Here is a 19,889-nt window from a genome sequence, read left to right as displayed (position 1 = left end):
TCATCATCACTAATCAAATATAAAATGATTGAAGCACCATCTACTGATGATAATATTTAATTCATTCGGATTTAACACATGTGTTTCGGAAAGAATCAAAACAATTTTTTAATTACGAATTTATTATAAAAAATTTATAGTTTTTTGATGATTGACAGAATCTATTGAAGATGGTGATTTAAATTTCTTTTATTTTCAAAGACAAAGTAACTACCTTTAATAAATAAGACAAACAAAATTATGACAGAAGCAACGAAAAAGAAACATGTTGCACGTGAATTGAATGATTTCTATCATTTACCCGATCCTGGTGAACAAATTGTCCAGGTTTTACGTGGTTGTGGTAATAATCTTCATGAAGTTCGTACATGTGATGGTGAACAATATCTTGTATCTATGCCAACAAAATTTCGCCGTTCTGTTTGGATTAAACGTGGTGATTATCTTATTGTTACACCAATTGAAGAAGGTAATAAAGTACGAGCAGAAATTCATTCCATACTACTCAAAGATCATATCCGTTATCTAAAACAACAGAATAAATGGTTTGTCCCTGATTTTTTTTGTAAAAAAAATAGTTTTAAAGTCTCTAAATTTTTCCCAAAATCCTAGGCCAAAAGAATTTATTGATTCAAAAACAGTCGATAATAAATTGGTGGTCGATGATGATGATGATGATGACCTTATACAAATGAATTCAAATCGAATTAATTTGAATGAAAATGATCAAAACAGTAGTAATGACTCGGACGATGAATCCACTACCGATGATGATGATGATTAAATTTTATTTTATTTTGTATATAAATGCATTGTAACAATCAATTGTGTTCCTTTTTTTCCACTGATTTCCTAACCTTCATTTCTTTATAATATTTTCGAACTTGTTGTTTATCAAAATTTTGATAACGATATAATGTCCATGGAAGGATAATGAATAGAATAATGAAAAGTAATGTTATTTTCATCATTGCAATCGGATTTGATGTTTGCAACCAATTACTATCATAAGATCGTATAATAAGTCGAAAATGAAGAAAACGTATCCCATTTGTATTCGATAAATCCGCACAAGTATAGATAGCCGAATCATCATATTCAACCGAACGAAATTGTATTTCATCTTCAAATATACGTATACGGCCATTCGTTTTCATCGTTATACTATCGTTTAGCTGATAAAAATCTTTCATCCAATATTGCCTTGTTTGTCCATCACTACTTGGTACTGGTGATAGGTCTTAATAGGAAAAGATTAGATAAATATTTGAAAAAGTTTTAAGTTAAAAAATTATATATAGTTTACTTTTCTTTTTAAATATTCCGATACCAAAAATCAGTCGATTTTTTGTTTCTTCCCAGATTTTTTTCACCAAATAAAATGGTTTAAATAGATTAGTGAAACTGGTTCTACTGTTTGCCAATATCTGACATCGAATAGAAATTTTTTCCAATAATAATGATTCACGTATGTGTATCGATTCATTCGATATTGATTGAATTTGTTTGATTATCAATTGCGAGGATAATGATTGTTGTTGTTGTTGTTGTTGCTGCTGCTGCTGTTTTCCATCAACATTCTTTATCTTCGTTGTTGACATTTCCGAAATGTATTGTACATAAATCGAATGATTTGATGTACGCCATATGATATCCGAATCCAATCGATCAAATGAAGCAATTGGTAGATATGGCCTGTCAAATATCATTTCTATCATAAAAACAAGTCTTGATCTTGTCAGGATAGTGATCATTAATATAATCAAAAAATGCATTTGTTTTTACTGATTGCCTTTTTTCGACATAATTTCCCAGTAAATTTGTTCATTGCAATAAGCATTTAATTCGATTGATGATAATTTAATTTGTATTTTATTATCATGAGAGAACTTTGAACTATAGTTAATTGAATGATTAATTTTCTCGAACATTCTTCCAATTTAGGATATTTGTTGATGTTTATCTCGAAAAAGACATTAACTATAAATATGATTTGTCTTACAATAATGAGATTGTCATTTCTTTCAAAACAACATTAATTCCTTTTAACTTTTGAAATCTTTTTACTATAAAAAAATGAAAATCTTCATTCATGTTATGGATCTTGTTGGTCCACAAAACGCTTGTATTGGTCTTGGTCAACAACTAGTTCAACGTGGTCATCAAGTGTTTTTTTTGGTGAATGAAAGTTTTGTGAAAAAATTTCAACCATACTCGAATCAATTCAAAATTATAGGCCTGAAACCGGTAGCCGAAGAGAAAAATGAAGAAGAAAAAAACCTGGCGCCAATACAAATTCTGATCAATAGTTTCGTACGAATGGGTTTGTTCGATTCGATTGAGCCGATCGAAAAGATTCGTAGAATGATTGATAGTAAATTCATTCGAAATCTTGGCGCCAATGCTGAAGCATTTGAACCACAGATTCGGATTCTAATCGAAAGAGAAAAGCCGGATATTTTACTTGCGGATGCAAAAATAATGCCACCATGCATTATGAATTCATCAATACCATGGGCTTATATATTCTGTGCTAATCCATTAGGACTTTTTACCGATGAACGTCTACCACCATTTTCATCCGGCCTACCGATCGATGGTGATCGCCGCGAATGGCAAGAATATCGTACAATATTACATCGAGAATATTTTGATAAAGTTGTTGCTAGACAAAGAGAAATTTGCGAAAAATTCGGCTATCCACCGACAGTGGATCAAGTTTTTTTCCCACGATCACCATTGCTAAATATTTATCAATTTCCAATGGAACTAGATTACGATGATGTGGTAACGTTACCCAAACATTATTTACGTGTTGATGCATTCGTACGTGATGAACCGGAACCATTTGAATTACCTGTCAGCATTCGTAGCCAAATGAAACCGGGTGATAAACTCATATTTTTATCAATGGGTTCAATGGGTTCATGTAATCTGGATCTAATGAAACGTATGGTACGTGTTTTATCCAAAACACCATATTATTATCTGATATCGATGGGACCACTTCATGATCAATATGAAATAGCACCAAATATGTGGGGTGGGCCATACGTACCACAAACAAAAATTATTCCAATGGTTGATTTAGTCATTTTTCATGGTGGAAACAACACACTGACGGAAACGGTTTATTATGGAAAACCAATGATCGTAATACCATTATTCTATGATCAATATAATAATGCACAACGTGTACATGAGAAAAATTTTGGCCGTCGTTTAGATCAACATCAATTCACTGATGAACAACTTGTACAAACAATTGATGAATTGATCAATGATCGCGAACTTTGTGAAAAACTGGATAAAGTTGGTCAAAGAATTCGTGCAAGTCGTTCGAAAGAAATTGCCTGTGAACATATTGAACAAATGGTCAAATCAACTAAATAAATCAACGTTTCGCAAACTTTTTCGGCAGCGGACCGGTACTGGATCGCGGACCACAGTTTGTGAAAGGTTGGAATAAACAAAAAAAATTAGATTTAATTTAAAACAAAAAAAATTTTAATTTTTAGATTTTTTGTCTTGTCACACAAACACATGCTAACACATCATAAATAAATATCGAAATATCTTTTATTTTCCGATATTCTTGATACTACTCTGACTCGATGACTTTTTTTTCGTTTTAATTCGACTATCATTTAGTTGTTGTTGTTGTTGATCCCCGATCGAAACATTACTGCCACTAACGGTATTACTTCTGGCACGATGACCAAATACTTTTGGTAAGGCAGCATTCAACTCGGAAAATAATTGATCAATATCACTATTATCATCGATAAATGAATCATTGATTAATTCATCTGCCATTTCGAATAATTCTTGTCGTTCTTCCGGTGGTAGTTTATATAGTAAAAATGAATTACTACTGTTTAACATGCCACCACCGCTGCGACGACCTTTTCCTTTGCGACCAGAAATTGAACTAGATTTGGATAATGATGATGGTGATGATGGTTCAAATTCTTTCATCATTTTCATTACTTTTGGACTTAGAAAATATTTGAAACCAACACGATTTTTTCTAATCAATGCTTTACTTTGACTACGACGTTTGCTCATTGAAATTTTTGATGATAATGATCGGCGACTTGGTTGTTTACGCGATGGACGTTTAGATTTTGCAGTAGTCATTTTCATTTTTATACTACCGGTAGATAATGATCGTCTTCCTCTTCCACGTCGTTTGGATGTTTTTGTCATCGTTTTGACTTTCATTACCGGTGATTGATATATTGTACTTGGAGTACTACTACTTAGACTTTGTCTACTACGACGACTACTTTTCGGGCTTGATTTACTCGATATCCGTGAATATTTAGCCGCAATTGAACGTCGTTTGCGTTTGATTGTGGAAATTCGGAATTTCGATAAATGTTTTTTCATTTTTCCTTTTTGTTTAATCTTTCTTTTGACCAATGATGGTCGTGATGTTGTTTTTGCTTGCTTTTTTCTTGTTCCGGTTCGCCTTTTACCACGATTTGATTTTATCATCATTCTATCGCTTGGATCAAATGTTTCTTTTAATGGCGAATAATTACTTTTTCGGGAAGTAATTCCACGACGAATTTTACTTGTTGATGAAAATGAACTTTTTGACATTTCCAAAAAGGCGGCAAAAATTCCTTTTCTTAGTTTATCATACAATCACAATAAAAAAAAAAATAAAATTCAATTAAACAAAGTTGACCACAATGAACTAACCATTATAAGTTGATAATAATTCATTCTTTTCGGTCATTATAAAGTTCTTAATCAAATCAGATGATTGTTAGTTGTAGCTTAATATAATAAAATAAATATAATTCGATTGCAATTATCAATCAAAGTTCTAGTTTAATCTCATACTAATCCATATCTTTGATATGAGATCATTTATTTCAAGAAATCATATCATATACTTATATTTAATTGAGTAATCGATGAATATTAAATATCAAAAAAAATAATTCAATCCAAAAAGGCGATACGCGCATGACCACGGCTGATTCATAATTCGTACAGCGCCGTCGTAGTATCATTTTATCGTAAGATAATAGTATTTTCTGATGATGAACCCAAAATATCAATAATCATATAATCATTATTATTCGAAATAACGTCCGTTACTGATCGATTTGATGATGGCATCAAAAATTTTAAATCCAACAATCTATGAAATTCCTGAACGCAATAAAAGCCCAATATTGGATGTTTTGAAGGTAATTTTTCGACAACAATTCGGTGATGTACCGTTTGATAATGATGTGAAGGTTAAATCATTGAAATTTCTCGAAATTGGTATGTATCATTCGACAATGTTTCAAGTTGTGTTAATTGTTAGTTTCGACTTGCATGACATTCATCATTTTAGGTAGTTGTTCCGGACAACATTTAGCACATTTTGCCCGTAATTTTTCCGGTATCGAATTTCAACCATCGGATGTTGGTACAAGTTACTTTGATTCGATAAATGCATTTCGTCTTGGCTTAGGTGTTGAACCGCCCGAAAAACCATTAGGAAATGTTTATGAACCAATCGTATTGGATCTAACATGGCCAACATCTAAATGGCCAATTGCAGCCAATTCTTATGATATTATCTATTGCAGTAATGTCGTCCATATAAGTCCATGGCCATGTTCGATTGGTTTGTTTGCCGGTGCTAAACATTGTCTAAAACATTCAAATGGAATTCTTGTAATGTATGGACCATTTGCAATGGATGGCTCATTAGAACCACAAAGCAATCGTGATTTTGATCAATCATTACGTCAACGTAATCCAGAATGGGGTATTCGTGATATTTCCGATCTGAAAAAATTGGCACAACAAAATGGACTGATTTTGGATCAAACATATGATATGCCAGCTAATAATAAGATTTTATTGTTTAAATTTTTTAAATCTGATATTTAGATTCATTTAAAAATTATGAATTTTATTTCTATTCAAGATTAATTGATATTTACACATGGTTATTGAAAATGATTAACTTAAATAGGTTAAATTGTTTGACATAATCATTAATCCAATTTAATTTTGATCGATTCAGCCAATCGTGTTTATATTTCCATTGGATTATCTTGCTGTTGCTGTTGTAATGAAACCGGATTCAATGGTCCAATGCTATCTTCAGATATGAAACAATTCGAATTATTCATATCACTTTTGGTTGTTGTTATTGTTGTACCATTAACATTTGATGATGGTTCGAGGAAACCACATTTTTCCATCATTGTTTTATATGTTCCATTTGTTGTAGAACATCTTTCGAATGAATTGTTTTCATTATTACCACCATTATTACCGATATTATCATTAACATCATCATCGACATCATCACCCCAATCAATTTTAAATTTTGTTATACGCGGATCAGTGGCCAATATGTTACGTTGAAGTTTCTCAAATTGTGGTACGGATGGTGGATTTTCACGTAGCTCAGGATTCATATATTCATTATTAACATAATAACCAACACGAACAAATTCTTTACTACGATATGAACATGTCAACAGCACAACGGTAACACCGACAGCATCGGCAACAGGTATTTTTGATGGATCCGGTGCATTAGCCTGGAATACAAACATATGTCGTCCTTCTGGTACGGGCCCAACAAACACTGTATCCAAAACTTGATCATAATCTTCACTTTCAGCTGAACCAACATAAATTATTTTCCATTCAAGATCATCCTTTAGATCTTCAATACATTCGAATGTAATTTCAAATTGAAATGGATTAAAAAATAATGAAGGATTGTCTATATGTGAAAAGTGGAATAAGATTAATGAATATTCAGCCAAACATCAACTAAAGAACAAAGAATGAGAAACACCTACCAAGAACGACAATGTTAACAATTTGAGCCTATGATCGAACGAGAGAAAAAAAAAATCATTTCAATCAACTTCAAATCAAAAAAAAAATCAGAAAAATCAAAAACAAACCTTTGCCATTTCGCTTTGATTTAACAATGATTTCTTGAATTTTTTTTTCAACGATTACAAGTCAAAAACCGACTCGAGTGGAGTTCGAACAGAACACAGTGATAGCAGCAACAGCAGCAAGCGTCAGCACAACACAAAAGAAAGCCCAATAAAATAATTAGCGCCAAACTCGTAATATCCTTTATGAACGGACTTTTTCTCAACATTTTTCGTGCATGCAATGTTCGAAAAATTGATTCTTTAATCGATAATGGCTCAATCAAATTTATCATCGGGTAATTTTACCAATTTTTCCGTTAATCCCGGATTGAATATGTTTCAAACTCAACAGCAACAGCAGCAGCAACAACAACAGCCGTCGCAACAACAGCAAAATGTTCCCTTAACATCATTATTTATGCCGAAAATTTTCAATGATGACCGTGATAATATTATTGGATTATTCAATCAAATACAGGCATTCTGGGGTGCCGGTAAAGCATACTATTCGGCTTTCAATCCCCCATATGAATTGAATAAAACGGATTCATTTAATCGTTTTAAAACGATTTCCTATTCAGAAGAAAAAAATCTTGAAGAAAAATTATTCTTTCTCATCCGATATGTTGATGAACAACAATTACGAACGAATTTGGTTCAGTATGAACAGAATTTTAAACAATTTATTGGACAAAATCATACTGTTAAACTTGAGTTGAAAACAATACTGCCCGATAGTAAAGCATTGATTGCCATTATGGTTACTGAAAATGCTACCAGTAAAATCATACCAGACGCACAATTGCGTACAAATTTCAATCAACCCCAATGGAAACAACAATTGAATCAAATTTTCATCAACAATTTTGTCGAGATTATATTCACATCTCTTTCAAAACAGGAAATCGAAGCCTATTTAAGCTCACCACCGAAAGGTATTGATGAACGAATATGGGAACAGGCGAAATTGGAAAATCCTGATCCACAACGATTCATACCCGTACCATTGATTGGTTTTAAAGCGCTAAATGATCGATTTAAATTACAGGAAAAAGAAATTCATCAACAACAACTTCGATTGAAACAGATGATTGATAATGTTTCAACATTGGAAAGTAATATTTCACAATTCAAGGCAAAATTCGAAGAATGTCGACGTAAACATGATAATCTTTCGTATCGTGTATTGCGTAAGATGATTGTACAGGAAGTACAACGTAAACGAACGATGCCAATACAGGCTGAAGAAGATAAGCTACGTGCTGATCTGGAAGCCATACAAGCTGAACTAAATGTACCAACCAAATTTCAAGGCTGCCTTAATGAATTAATGTCACAGCTACGGCAGATGCAATGTCAAAATCCATTGATTGGTAAAATATCTTTCGATAAATCCAGTATGAATGAATATCTACAATTTTTAAATGAAGAGAATCGTGGCATTATGAGTTTAGTTGAAATATTGAAAAAAGATATCCAAGACATTCGACTTTCTTTGAATGATGGTAAAAAATCTACCATTTGAACCATATGCCATATACGAATAGAAATAGTCGTCATCATCATATGATTGTGACTTTTTCAATCAAACAAACAAACAAAAGAAAAATCATGGCTTATCATCATATTCATTTTTTTATAAAATACATATGTCCATTGTTTTGATTTGATTAGAAAATAATAATAATAATAATAAACAATGTTTTCATTATTATATGGATTTTGGCGTTACCTGTTTCAAAAAGATGAATATTATGTACTTATATTGGGCCTAGATAATGCTGGTAAAACAACATTCCTGGAACAGACAAAAATCTCAATGAATCCCGGTTATAAAGGTTTAAATTTGATGAAAATAAGCTGTACAGTGGGATTGAATATCGGAAAAATTGATTCCGATGGTGTTGTATTAAATTTCTGGGATCTCGGTGGCCAATCTGAATTACAATGTCTTTGGGATAAAGTATATATTGGTATTGTTGAGAATCATTATCTTATATTGGATTTTTTTTCTCTTTTATCCAGTATTATGCTGAATCACATGCAATCATCTATGTGGTCGATTCATCCGATCATGAACGGCTGGATGAATCGAAACAAGCTTTTGGTAAGCCTATTGATTCATTAATTTCAATTAATTAATTTTTTAATCAATTAATAAAGATAAAATGATGGAAAATGAATCATTGAAAGGAACGCCGTTATTATTTGTGGCCAATAAACAAGATGTTTCGGTAAGAAAAATTAATTAATTGATTGATTTATTATTGATGAACTGATGATCGGCTCAAAAAAAAGAAATGTCTGCCAATAACGAGGATAATGGATCAATTTCGATTGGAAACAATCATATCAGCTGCACAACGTGATTTTCATTTTGTTGCCGTATCTGCGTTGAAAGGGTAAATGAATTGAATTTTTTCTTTGTTGAAACTTTAAATTTTTTCATTTTTGAAATCATACATCAGCGATGGCATTAAAGAATCGATCGATTGGATAATCGAAACGGTGAAAAAGAATAATGTTTTTAAGCCGCCAATCAACGGAACTGAATAAAAATTTTTGTAATGAAATATTTTACTTTTTAAATTAAAATTACTTAAATTGAATTTATTTTTATTGAAAAAAGGATTATCAAACAAAATAGATAATTGATAGATAGGATTGAAAATGATCGTATATGATCACAATGATATGAATAATTTAACGGAAAATTCCTCTCAACGTTTGATCTTTTTGATGACCACCTCAGTGTTATCCACCATTTCAATATGTTCATTGAATTTTTTTACCCAATCCTGTAATGATTCCTGTGATGGATGTAAAAAAAATTACTGATTGTAATTGGGGATTTTTTTTCATAAAATTTACATTTTCCAATAGAGCCTTATCCCATGGATTTATTTTCCGCTCATTTCTATCGATTTTAATAGGCTGTGGTACATTTTCATCACGGTGATTAGGTGTTGAACATCGAAAGAATAGTGGTTTGAAATGGTCATTATCAAACTATTCACAACAAAAATTAGTTAATAATGATGAAAATAATCGTATACGTTACTTACATCAAATTCAAAATCATCATCAATTCCCGAACTATCCAATGAAAAATCATCAGCTGCATCGAAATCATTTTGTTGTTGATCATTTATTTCATGTTTTCGTTTATTATTATTCGATAATTCTTGTTCAATTTCATCATTTGATGAAATAAAATCCTCGATAACATCTTTTCGAGCTGTTGTCGAAGTTGATCGTAGTGATCGATTATATTTGAAAAATTTTCGAGCACTCATTATTAGGAAAAATCGTTGAAATCATTAATCATAAATAGCAGAATAAAAGGAAAAATACAAACGCGCGAAAAATCGCATCAAAATAACCGTTCGATCCGATTCGATCCTGCTGCTATATCAACACCACCCAGAGCACAGAATGACTGGGTAGAAATAGGTAGTAGTTTCGAGTAGTTTTTTTCATCGGAAAATCAAAAAACGAAATTTGTTCACAAATTTTAATTTTTTCCTACGATTTTACTATCCGATTTCAATTGAAATGTCTTCCATGGAGAATGAGAATAATGGAGAAAATGATGAGATTGTCGATAGCGATAAAGAAGATTCGAATGATGATTCAAACTCCAATTCCTCCTCATCAGATGAATTTGAAAGTTCGGGTAAGTTTTTTTTCATTGAATCATTTGAAATTTGCTTTATCTCATCATAATATATGATTTGTTGTTGTATGATTTAGATTTAGAATGTGTGGATAAGGATAAGGAATATAATAACATATTGGTAGATGTTGAAAAACAATTCTATCTCATTCGATTATTGTATAAGAATGAGAAAAATTTTGAAATCGATACGAAAATACAGCAAATATGTGAGGGGATAGCACCCGAATATATACAACCATTCGAAGAATTAATTGCACAGAATCGAATTCGTCTAGAGATAGCCGAATTAATACGAAATTATCGCCTGAATAATCTCAAACAATTTTATGATGCAGAAAAATTGGCAGCTGAACAGAATTACATGGTAACTTGATTTGTTTCAAATTTTTAAAAAATTTTAAAATATTTTTCTTTCTCCTAAACATAAGAATGAAAAAGAATTACTCAAAGATTCTATACGTAAAGATGTTGAGGAAAAGATACAGAAATTAAATGAAGAACGTTACAAAGCGGATAGTGAATTTTTTTCCGTATCAGTAAATTATATGAAAAAATCAAGAAAATATTCCTATAATGATGATTATAATGGTGGTCATCATGAAAAACGTCGGAAAGCCGTGCCAATAAGTGGTCCATACATTATTCATCGATTGAAAGAAGATGAAATCAAAGAGGATGTAAACTTTATTAAATGTTGTTTGAGATCTCAGAAAAATAATTACAGTATGCATCATCATAATAATAATAATAATCATCAATACTCACATCATTTTTAAAAAAAAATGACTAAAAATGTAATAAATTTTCTTTTATGTAATCATTTTCGATAACTACATAAAACTGGACCAATATGTTCCATTGTTTCCATCATTTCGGTACGACTACGAGCACCGGTAATGATTAATTTACCCGATACAAATATTAATAATACGGTTCGTGGTCGTACCATTCGATAGATAAGCGCGGGAAAAAAATCTGGATCATATGTACAAAATTGTCCATGATAAATAGCCAATTTATCTAAACGTATCGGAAATTTCATGTCCACAGTGGATACAATATTTTGTACTTTGAACTCAGAGAATTTTACCTTTCAGAAAAAAAACATTTATCAGAAAAGTTCATCGTTAAAATCAAAATAGCTTACATCATAGCCAAGTTTCTGAACGATACGACCATATTTACGACATGCAAGGCAGGCTAAACGTTCATTTTTAGCGCCCGTAACCACTATTTTACCAGATGCGAATAACATTGCTGTTGTTCTTGGTTCAAAAATTCGCATTATAACAGCACAGAATCTTTTCGGATTATATTCAGCATTTCGTACACGAGTTACAATTTTAGATAATTCTAATCGACAATTGAAATTAGCTGTCGCAACAATATTATGTACGACAGGTTCATCAATATCAAGCCGAATATTAATCATCGATTGTGGTGGTTGCACGGGTGGTTGATTCAATTCATTCGATTGATTATTGCCATCATCATCAATTTTTTGGTTATCAAAACTATGTTCATCGTTATCACCATCGATAATATGATTAAAATCTGTTGTAATTAATGATTCATCAGGTAAACAATCATCAAATTCTGAATCCATTTTTTTCGAAAAATTAAAAACAAAATACAAACACATGCATGCAATGAGTTAAAACTCAGATCTGCAAAATAGCGACACCTGATGGCCATAAAATTAGATAAAAATTTCATTTTATTGATTGATTACTATTTATTTATTTACATGATTGTAGTACTTCATTACGCATTTTCAATATCAAATCCTGATTAATTAGAAATAAAAATTTCAATGATGAAAATTCAATTAATGAATTATGATGTATCTGTAATGATGATTGTGATATTAATGGTTTTGAATCAATATAGATTGGCCGTTTTCCCGTATTGAATATGATAAATTCGCCGGTTGATTGAAAATTAATAACCGCTTGTAAACGTGATATTTTTGTTGATGGTCCTTCAAGCGAAAGATCCACGTCGACGACAAAATCTTTTGTTATCCGACCGATTGTGATTTCGGTTGAACGCATCAGATAGCGTACTAGACGACCACGTAAAACAGCATAGGTATTATTATCAAAATCGGATGGTGCCACTCCGGTAATACTATCCAATAGTATCTGAAATTTTGGTAATTCATTTTCCAACATTCGTATTTCAAGCATACTTTTACGTACACTATGTGAAATTTCCTGTCGTATCAATTCATTTGATTCGGCTGCTGCATTCGTTGCCAGTTCATTATTCTTCAGCTCTTCTTGTAGCTCTTTTTTGATCGTATTTTCTATTTCGGAAAAACTAACAACACTTTCATGACGTGCTTGCGGCTGTAATGATTGGTCACCAAGTAGGCTATAATGTCGTAATAATCGCCAATGTTTAAGCAATGTTTTCGGTGTACGACTAGGAAGGAATACTTCTGCATTCATATCTATCAATTCCTGTAATGATTCTAATGCTGGTTCTTTACACGATTCCAATTTTTTCAATAATTCTTCTTCTGCATCACTGAATAAAGCACGTGATTCAATAAATTGAACAATATCCGAATGAAGTTGTCGAATGGCCGCCAATGCTAGATTTTTAACATTCTTATCATATAATAAGGAACGCCATCGTTGTTCAACATCTGAAAAGGTAAATTTACTGGAAAATTTTACACCATTATATACTTTTCGTAGATTATTTGTCTGTTCAACATTGATTATCAACGCAAGATCATCGGTGGGTTTCCAGAAATTATTCTCTTCAACGTATTGACTTGTCACGATTGTTCGTTTTTTATTCTTTTTCTTCTTTTCCGGTACAGTTGCTATCGACGCTGGTGTTGATATTGATGATGAGGGTTTTGATGATTGACGTTTCGATGAGATGATAGTTGTGGTGGCCGCTGGGGTTAACGGAGTAGGTGGTTCATTGTGATGCGTTGTAATGATTGTTTCGTTATAACCACCACCACCACTTTCCGAATATTCACCACCAAAATCAAATTTACGCTCAGGTTTCTGATGTCTTGGATATGATGTACTAGCACTATCCACAAGTTCATCATCGAATTTTTTCCGTTTTATTGAACGTGATGATGCTCGTCGTCTTGGACAATTGTCATCAAATGTTGAATCTCGAACTGTATTTTGTAATATAGCAGCAGATATTATTGTTTTTAGGTTATTCGATCCTGATGGTGTTGATGATGTTGTTTTATCATTTTTTCCCATATTCACTAAATTATGTGACGTTGTTGAATTCGATGACATATCGATGGAAACGATTTGAAAGAGAAATTCTCTGAAAAATCGATCCAAAACTAAAGTAAAAAAACAAAACAATGAAACAATGTGTGCTGTGCAAATTCCACTCTTTTCTATTTTAATCCACCAGAACTGAATCATGTGTAAATAGTGGAAAAACCGTTTCAAAAATCAAATATTCCGAATCAAAATAATAATTTGGAAAATTAAATTCCAATCAAATATTTTTTTTAATGTTAATAAATTTTCGAATGAAAACTTATTAATAAATTAAAATTTTTTGCCCGATTTTTTCAAATAAGAAATCAAATAATCATCGATAATTGTGTGTTCATGACCCCCATTTTATTTATAATTGGGGGATGAAAAAATAAGCCAAAGAAACTTGTCTTTTTACGAAAGAAGGACAAAACTCAACCTATAAATACCTGCCATTGCTGCCGCTGCTTTCAATTTTTTTTTAAAGACATCTACTGCATTTAACCACTCGAACTGTTTGGCAATGATGATGTTAAAGAATGTACATGATAATCATCATGGTCATAACAAACATGGCGACTAAACTTACCAACGAAGCTACCTTGCTACCACCACCACCACCACTAACGTCAAGTTGCTTTCGTGTGAATTTTCTTTTGGCTGACTGGCTGCATCAATTCCAACTATTCATTCATTATTAACCATGATATTCATCATCATCATCAAGCTTATGTTATAACAACAACCACACCAATAGAAGCAAAACAGCTTTTGGCTCTTTTTTCTTCGTTGACTGTATATATGTGTTTACATTCATTATTCAATTCAATTTGATTAAATGAGCCATATATGATGCTTTTTATATGAAAACTATGTGTTGACACACCTTGGCCACGGTCGTCGTCATCATCATCGTCTTCGTCGTTGTTGAATTATTTCAAAACTTCATTTTTACATACACAAAGATAATAATCCATTCAGCATAATAATAATAAAAAAATACGACAGACATTGTTGAAGAAACGAAACGAAACCAAAAAAATCTGTATTGATTACGAATCTTTAGATCAAATCATCAAAGACTGTCATTATCTATTTTATTTATTTTGATTCATCATTTATTTATTTTTTTTTGTTGTGATTCGTCAATCAATCGATTGATTGATTGATTTTAGTTGTAAAAGAAAAAAATGTTTGGTAAAAAGAAAAAGAAGCCACTCATTTCGGCACCAACAAATTTTGAACATCGTGTTCATACCGGATTTGATCGTAAAGAAGGTAAAATGTTTTATTTTTGAAACAATTTAAATTACAACCTGTTGCTTTTTTCATTCAAGGAAAATTTGTCGGTTTACCACCACAATGGCTTTCACTTATACAAGGTGCCGGCGGTGGAAATTCGAATCGTCCAAAACCAATAATCGATCCATCCAATATAACACCAACAGAAATTATGGATATCAAAAGTCATACAATTGTACGTGGACAAAATTCATCCGTTAATGTTGCCACAGCATTTATTGCTGCCAATAATAAAGATATTAACAATCCTCAGATTTCAAGTCGAAGCTTAGTATCCCGATCAAATTCATTGCGTAGAATTGAATCACCACAACCATTGAAACAGAAATTTAATCAATTTCAACAAAATTTAATGGAACATAATGAAAATGTGATAAACAATGATCAACTGCCAAATAATCAACCTATACGTCCATTTAATCTTAATCATAATCATAATAATCATCCAAGTCAACAACAACAATCGTTGTTGAATTCAATGAATATGGAATCGATGCCAACGACAACAACAACATATCCACCATCAACCATAATGAATCCATTACTAAGTACGGCGAATAATTTTATAATGGCAAATAGAATATATCCCGCACGTAACCCTACACCGGTTATTCAATATCAAATTCAACCACAACCATCAAATGGCAATTTCCATAATAATAATAACAATAATATCAATCATCATCATATGAATACACAGCAACAGCAGCAACAATCAATGACGGCAAGAAATGTTTACAATTCAAACAAAATTCGTTATGGTGTATTACCACAAATTCAACAGGCACAATTTATTTCACATAATAATAATGCGAAAATTACTAATGAGTTACCGAATAATTTCCATAATCAGCAGCTAAATATTCACCATCATCAACAACAACAGCAACCATCGTCAAATCAATTACAACAAACGATTATCATGCCAAATTCAGCTATGCAACAATTTAATAATAATTCATCGGTGTTAAAATCATCATCGACAATGTTTCAGCAACAGGAAAATAATCCCGATTTAATATCGACAACAAATTCAAATAATCGAATAACAAATGCAACTAATATTCATTCAAATACTCATCATTCAAATAATTACATAAATCAAATGAATTTGAATCAAAATCTATCAAATATGACGATACATACGAAACCAATGAATTCTATTAATCATTTGAAAACGAATGGAACATCTCAACATCATACACAGATATCGCCAGCATCATCAATGAATCATAATAATGGTGGCGGAGGTCAGGAAACGACTACTACGGGTATACAACAACAACATAAGAATCCAAATCATCAAATTGTTTCGAATGCAGCTAAATCGATGGTTGTAAATAATGTACAACATGATAATGTTTCTAATGCAGCGATGAATCAAAATCCAACAACAACGACAACGAATTCATCAACGGTTACTTCGGCAACTGTACAACAACAGCAACGTGTTACACATGAACAATTTCGTGCAGCATTACAGATGGTGGTTAATCCAGGTGATCCAAGGTTCGTTTTTCTGCAGTGATAGTGTATTATTATTATATTTTAATTAATTTCGTTTTTTCTGCAGAGAATATTTAGAACATTTTGTAAAAATTGGTGAAGGTTCAACCGGTATTGTATGTATTGCCTATGATAAATCGCAACAGCGTCAAGTTGCGGTGAAAAAAATGGATCTACGTAAACAACAACGACGTGAATTACTATTTAATGAAGTGGTCATTATGCGTGATCATCATCATCCAAATATTGTTGAAATGTATAATTCATTTTTAGTTGATGATGAATTATGGGTTGTTATGGAATTTCTCCAAGGTGGAGCATTGACCGATATTGTTACACATGCTAGGTTTGTGTGTATAAAATTATTTTAATCTAATGATAATAATATTGGTTTTACAGAATGGACGAAGAACAGATTGCTACTGTATGTAAACAATGTCTTAAGGCCTTATCATATCTACATTCACAAGGTGTCATACATCGTGACATTAAAAGTGATTCAATATTGTTAGCCAGTGATGGGAGGGTACGTTTTATTATAGAATAATAATAATGGAAGTTAATTGAATTTATTTGAATAGGTAAAATTATCTGATTTTGGATTCTGTGCTCAAGTATCGAATGAATTACCCAAACGAAAATCATTGGTCGGAACACCATATTGGATGGCGCCTGAAGGTTTTTATTTTTTTTCATAATTCTGTCAATTTATTCTAATTTAATTTAAATTTCTACAGTAATATCACGTCTGCCATATGGACCAGAAGTTGATATATGGTCATTAGGAATAATGGTCATTGAAATGATCGATGGTGAACCACCTTTTTTCAATGAACCACCATTACAGGCAATGAGACGAATACGAGATATGCCACCACCTAAATTGAAAAATCTACAAAAAGTTTCAGCCAATCTCCTTAGTTTTCTGGAGAAAATGTTGATACGTGATCCAAACAAACGAGCTACAGCAACTGAATTATTACAGCATCCATTTTTACGATTGGCTGGTCAGCCAAAATTATTGGTTCCATTAATGAGGCTTTCTTAATTTACATTTTTCTAAACAAAGACAACTTTTCAGTTTTTTGTGATTGTAAATTTTTTTTACGAAAGAAAACGAGATATGTATTTATTTTCTCTTATGCCAAATAACTTATTTTCGATTATTAAAAAATATGAATTTTGAATTTTAATCGATTGTCTTCTCAGACATTTACTACGGCTTTTGAATTAAGATAGGATTTATATTGATTAAGAACGGGTGTGACTTCATCGCGAAGAAATTCAAGCACCTGATTCGGTGCACGACCAATAAATGTTTTTGGATCTAACAAACCATCCAATTCATTATGAATTGAATTGAAATACGAATCTTTTCGAATTCGCTCAATAAGGTCATTAGGCAATCCTAATCGTTTCACCTGTTCAGCAGCTTGATGTGATAGGACACGAATTTTTTCATGACATTCTTGACGATTGCCTCCTTTTTTCACCATTGCTACGATTATATTTTCAGTTGCCATAAATGGTAACTCTTCTTTGATGTGTTTATTAATGACAGCCGGATAAACAACGGTACCTTCAAAAATATTTTGCATTGTATTCAGAATAATATCGGCAGTGAGAAAAGCTTCGGCTATCGAAATACGACGATTGGCACTATCATCTAATGTACGTTCAAGCCATTGTACTGAAGCGGTATTGAATGCATCGGCTGACAACGTAATCAAATGTCGAGCCAATGAACAACAACGTTCGCTACGCATTGGATTACGTTTATAAGGCATAGCCGATGATCCAATCTGCGTATTTTCAAATGGTTCTTCAATTTCTTTTCGATTTGCCAATAATCGTATATCGGTGCAGATTTTATGTATAGCTGAACCTAATAACGAAAGTGACATTAAAACTTCAGCATCAACCAGACGGCTATATGTTTGTCCAGTAACTGGATATGATCGACGAAATCCGGCCATTTCTGTTACACGTTGATCAAGTTTTTTCACTTTTTCCTCATCACCATTGAATAATTGCATGAACGAAGCCTGTGTACCGGTCGTTCCTTTGCAACCACGAAAAGCCAGATTATCTTTTGCTCGTTCCATATTACGTAATGAAATCAATAAATCTTGAAGCCAAAGACATGCTCGTTTACCAACGGTGACCATTTGTGCTGGTTGCTTTTTAGATAATTAATTAACAACAATCATTTCAAACAAACAGAAACTTACAAAATGAGTAAAACCAAGCGTTGGAAGATAATGATATTGTTCGGCAAATTTAGATATACGACTAATACAGCGTGCAACTTTTGGTAGAAGAATATCAAAACCATCACGGATACAGATTAAATCTGTATTGTCACCAACAAAACAACTGGTAGCACCCAAATGGATAATTTTAGTCGCTGATGGACATTTATGACAGAATTCAATAACATGTGCCATTACATCATGACGTGTTTTCTTTTCCTCTTCAACGGCCAATTCAAAATCGATGTTATCGTGATTATTTTCCATTTCCTGTATTTGTTCATCAGTAATGTCGATACCCAATTCTTTTTCAGCTTTGGCTAAAATAATCCATAAACGACGCCAAGTAGAGAATTTTTTCAAATCACTAAAATTATAATTCATTTCATCCGATGCATAACGCATCGACAATGGTGATTGATAACGATTCAAGTGGAATTCAGTCATTTTTTTCGTCGTCTTCGTTGATGCCATTTTTTCGAATAGTTTTAAAATAGATGGAAAATAGAATTAAAAAGAAGAAAATAAAATTGTTGCCTGGTATATCGATGAATGAATGAATAAATACCTTTTTTTAATGGGTGGAAATGCAAAAAAAGTAAAAGCAACGAAATGATGAAAACGAAATTGAATAAAAAGATAATTATAAGATATTTATCTTTTCTTGAATGGCAATAAAATGGGTCCAAAACAGAAAGATCAAAGACTAAAAAAAAAAATTCATATACAAAATCAAATGGAAATAGAAAACCAATCAGGTCATATATATGATCATGATCATCAAATGTTGCCATCATTATAAAAGCTTACCTCCGTTTATTGTCTTATCAAATTGAAAATTATCATCAAAAAAAAATCAATATCAATATAAAAGATAAAATCTTTACGTTGGGTGGAGCGATACAACTACAACATTGATGCTAGATGTTCGCGCCACAATACAAAACTCAACCGAAAAAAATCATATGGCAACCAA

At 32.0% G+C, this 19,889-nt stretch overlaps 13 protein-coding genes across 15 annotated transcripts; 7 read left to right on the top strand and 6 right to left on the bottom strand.

Annotated features, from left to right (window-relative positions):
• Positions 1-63: 63 nt before the first annotated feature.
• On the top strand, positions 64-1,398 carry LOC124499441 (putative RNA-binding protein EIF1AD). The gene is made up of 2 exons (XM_047063347.2): positions 64-545; positions 613-1,398. Exons 1-2 carry the CDS (start codon positions 241-243, stop codon positions 782-784), a joined length of 477 nt encoding a protein of 158 aa, XP_046919303.1. The 5' UTR covers positions 64-240; the 3' UTR covers positions 785-1,398.
• LOC124499437 (uncharacterized) lies at positions 822-1,762 on the bottom strand. The gene is made up of 2 exons (XM_047063344.2): positions 1,307-1,762; positions 822-1,240 (listed from the first exon to the last, which is right to left on the bottom strand). Exons 1-2 carry the CDS (start codon positions 1,752-1,754, stop codon positions 822-824), a joined length of 867 nt encoding a protein of 288 aa, XP_046919300.2. The 5' UTR covers positions 1,755-1,762.
• A 248-nt stretch (positions 1,763-2,010) lies between these two features.
• Positions 2,011-3,601, top strand: LOC124499434 (NDP-glycosyltransferase YjiC). Its single transcript, XM_075728503.1, has 2 exons — positions 2,011-3,459; positions 3,519-3,601. Exon 1 carries the CDS (start codon positions 2,077-2,079, stop codon positions 3,391-3,393), a length of 1,317 nt encoding a protein of 438 aa, XP_075584618.1. The 5' UTR covers positions 2,011-2,076; the 3' UTR covers positions 3,394-3,459; positions 3,519-3,601.
• Positions 2,015-4,840, bottom strand: LOC124499436 (uncharacterized). Its single transcript, XM_075728504.1, has 2 exons — positions 4,711-4,840; positions 2,015-4,636 (listed from the first exon to the last, which is right to left on the bottom strand). The coding sequence occupies exon 2, from the start codon at positions 4,606-4,608 to the stop codon at positions 3,580-3,582; it is 1,029 nt and encodes a 342-aa protein (XP_075584619.1). The 5' UTR covers positions 4,609-4,636; positions 4,711-4,840; the 3' UTR covers positions 2,015-3,579.
• Positions 4,841-5,047: 207 nt separating this feature from the next.
• On the top strand, positions 5,048-5,935 carry LOC124499439 (methyltransferase-like 26). The gene is made up of 2 exons (XM_047063346.2): positions 5,048-5,286; positions 5,360-5,935. The coding sequence occupies exons 1-2, from the start codon at positions 5,127-5,129 to the stop codon at positions 5,902-5,904; spliced, it is 705 nt and encodes a 234-aa protein (XP_046919302.1). The 5' UTR covers positions 5,048-5,126; the 3' UTR covers positions 5,905-5,935.
• LOC124499438 (histone chaperone asf1) lies at positions 5,906-7,054 on the bottom strand. Its single transcript, XM_047063345.2, has 3 exons — positions 6,942-7,054; positions 6,834-6,861; positions 5,906-6,754 (listed from the first exon to the last, which is right to left on the bottom strand). The coding sequence occupies exons 1-3, from the start codon at positions 6,948-6,950 to the stop codon at positions 6,051-6,053; spliced, it is 741 nt and encodes a 246-aa protein (XP_046919301.1). The 5' UTR covers positions 6,951-7,054; the 3' UTR covers positions 5,906-6,050.
• Positions 7,055-7,191: 137 nt separating this feature from the next.
• Nup54 (nuclear pore complex protein Nup54) lies at positions 7,192-8,634 on the top strand. Its single transcript, XM_047063342.2, has one exon. It carries the CDS (start codon positions 7,192-7,194, stop codon positions 8,443-8,445), a length of 1,254 nt encoding a protein of 417 aa, XP_046919298.1. The 3' UTR covers positions 8,446-8,634.
• On the top strand, positions 8,620-9,529 carry LOC124499433 (ADP-ribosylation factor related protein 1). The gene is made up of 5 exons (XM_047063340.2): positions 8,620-8,883; positions 8,946-9,027; positions 9,084-9,154; positions 9,219-9,322; positions 9,389-9,529. Exons 1-5 carry the CDS (start codon positions 8,620-8,622, stop codon positions 9,474-9,476), a joined length of 609 nt encoding a protein of 202 aa, XP_046919296.1. The 3' UTR covers positions 9,477-9,529.
• LOC142597319 (uncharacterized) lies at positions 9,516-10,350 on the bottom strand. Its single transcript, XM_075728495.1, has 3 exons — positions 9,986-10,350; positions 9,792-9,929; positions 9,516-9,730 (listed from the first exon to the last, which is right to left on the bottom strand). Exons 1-3 carry the CDS (start codon positions 10,214-10,216, stop codon positions 9,641-9,643), a joined length of 459 nt encoding a protein of 152 aa, XP_075584610.1. The 5' UTR covers positions 10,217-10,350; the 3' UTR covers positions 9,516-9,640.
• An 8-nt stretch (positions 10,351-10,358) lies between these two features.
• On the top strand, positions 10,359-11,419 carry Brms1 (breast cancer metastasis-suppressor 1-like protein). The gene is made up of 3 exons (XM_047064176.2): positions 10,359-10,596; positions 10,674-10,963; positions 11,028-11,419. Exons 1-3 carry the CDS (start codon positions 10,476-10,478, stop codon positions 11,373-11,375), a joined length of 759 nt encoding a protein of 252 aa, XP_046920132.1. The 5' UTR covers positions 10,359-10,475; the 3' UTR covers positions 11,376-11,419.
• LOC124500135 (uncharacterized) lies at positions 11,266-14,508 on the bottom strand. The gene is made up of 4 exons (XM_047064175.2): positions 14,443-14,508; positions 12,835-13,930; positions 11,747-12,008; positions 11,266-11,689 (listed from the first exon to the last, which is right to left on the bottom strand). Exons 2-4 carry the CDS (start codon positions 13,878-13,880, stop codon positions 11,417-11,419), a joined length of 1,581 nt encoding a protein of 526 aa, XP_046920131.2. The 5' UTR covers positions 13,881-13,930; positions 14,443-14,508; the 3' UTR covers positions 11,266-11,416.
• Positions 14,509-14,547: 39 nt separating this feature from the next.
• mbt (serine/threonine-protein kinase PAK mbt) lies at positions 14,548-17,854 on the top strand. The gene is made up of 6 exons (XM_047063067.2): positions 14,548-15,131; positions 15,191-16,664; positions 16,729-17,007; positions 17,061-17,187; positions 17,243-17,339; positions 17,399-17,854. Exons 1-6 carry the CDS (start codon positions 15,044-15,046, stop codon positions 17,707-17,709), a joined length of 2,376 nt encoding a protein of 791 aa, XP_046919023.1. The 5' UTR covers positions 14,548-15,043; the 3' UTR covers positions 17,710-17,854.
• On the bottom strand, positions 17,828-19,858 carry Adsl (adenylosuccinate lyase). 3 transcript variants are annotated; one of them, XM_047063075.2, is made up of 4 exons: positions 19,724-19,858; positions 19,482-19,619; positions 18,893-19,372; positions 17,828-18,841 (listed from the first exon to the last, which is right to left on the bottom strand). In XM_047063075.2, exons 3-4 carry the CDS (start codon positions 19,358-19,360, stop codon positions 17,867-17,869), a joined length of 1,443 nt encoding a protein of 480 aa, XP_046919031.1. In that variant the 5' UTR covers positions 19,361-19,372; positions 19,482-19,619; positions 19,724-19,858; the 3' UTR covers positions 17,828-17,866. The 3 variants fall into 3 exon arrangements, with proteins under 3 accessions (XP_046919031.1, XP_046919032.1, XP_046919030.1); XM_047063076.2 differs by lacking the exon at positions 19,724-19,858 and having other exon boundaries at positions 19,482-19,711; XM_047063074.2 differs by lacking the exons at positions 19,482-19,619; positions 19,724-19,858 and having other exon boundaries at positions 18,893-19,479.
• Between the last annotated feature and the right edge of the window lie 31 nt (positions 19,859-19,889).

The sequence above is a fragment of the Dermatophagoides farinae genome, chromosome 2 (assembly GCF_024713945.1).
Source record: "Dermatophagoides farinae isolate YC_2012a chromosome 2, ASM2471394v1, whole genome shotgun sequence".
NCBI classification, from domain to species: domain Eukaryota; kingdom Metazoa; phylum Arthropoda; class Arachnida; order Sarcoptiformes; family Pyroglyphidae; genus Dermatophagoides; species Dermatophagoides farinae.
The sequence above is the reverse complement of the archived record's forward strand: the minus strand, read 5'-3'. Positions and strand labels throughout refer to the sequence as shown.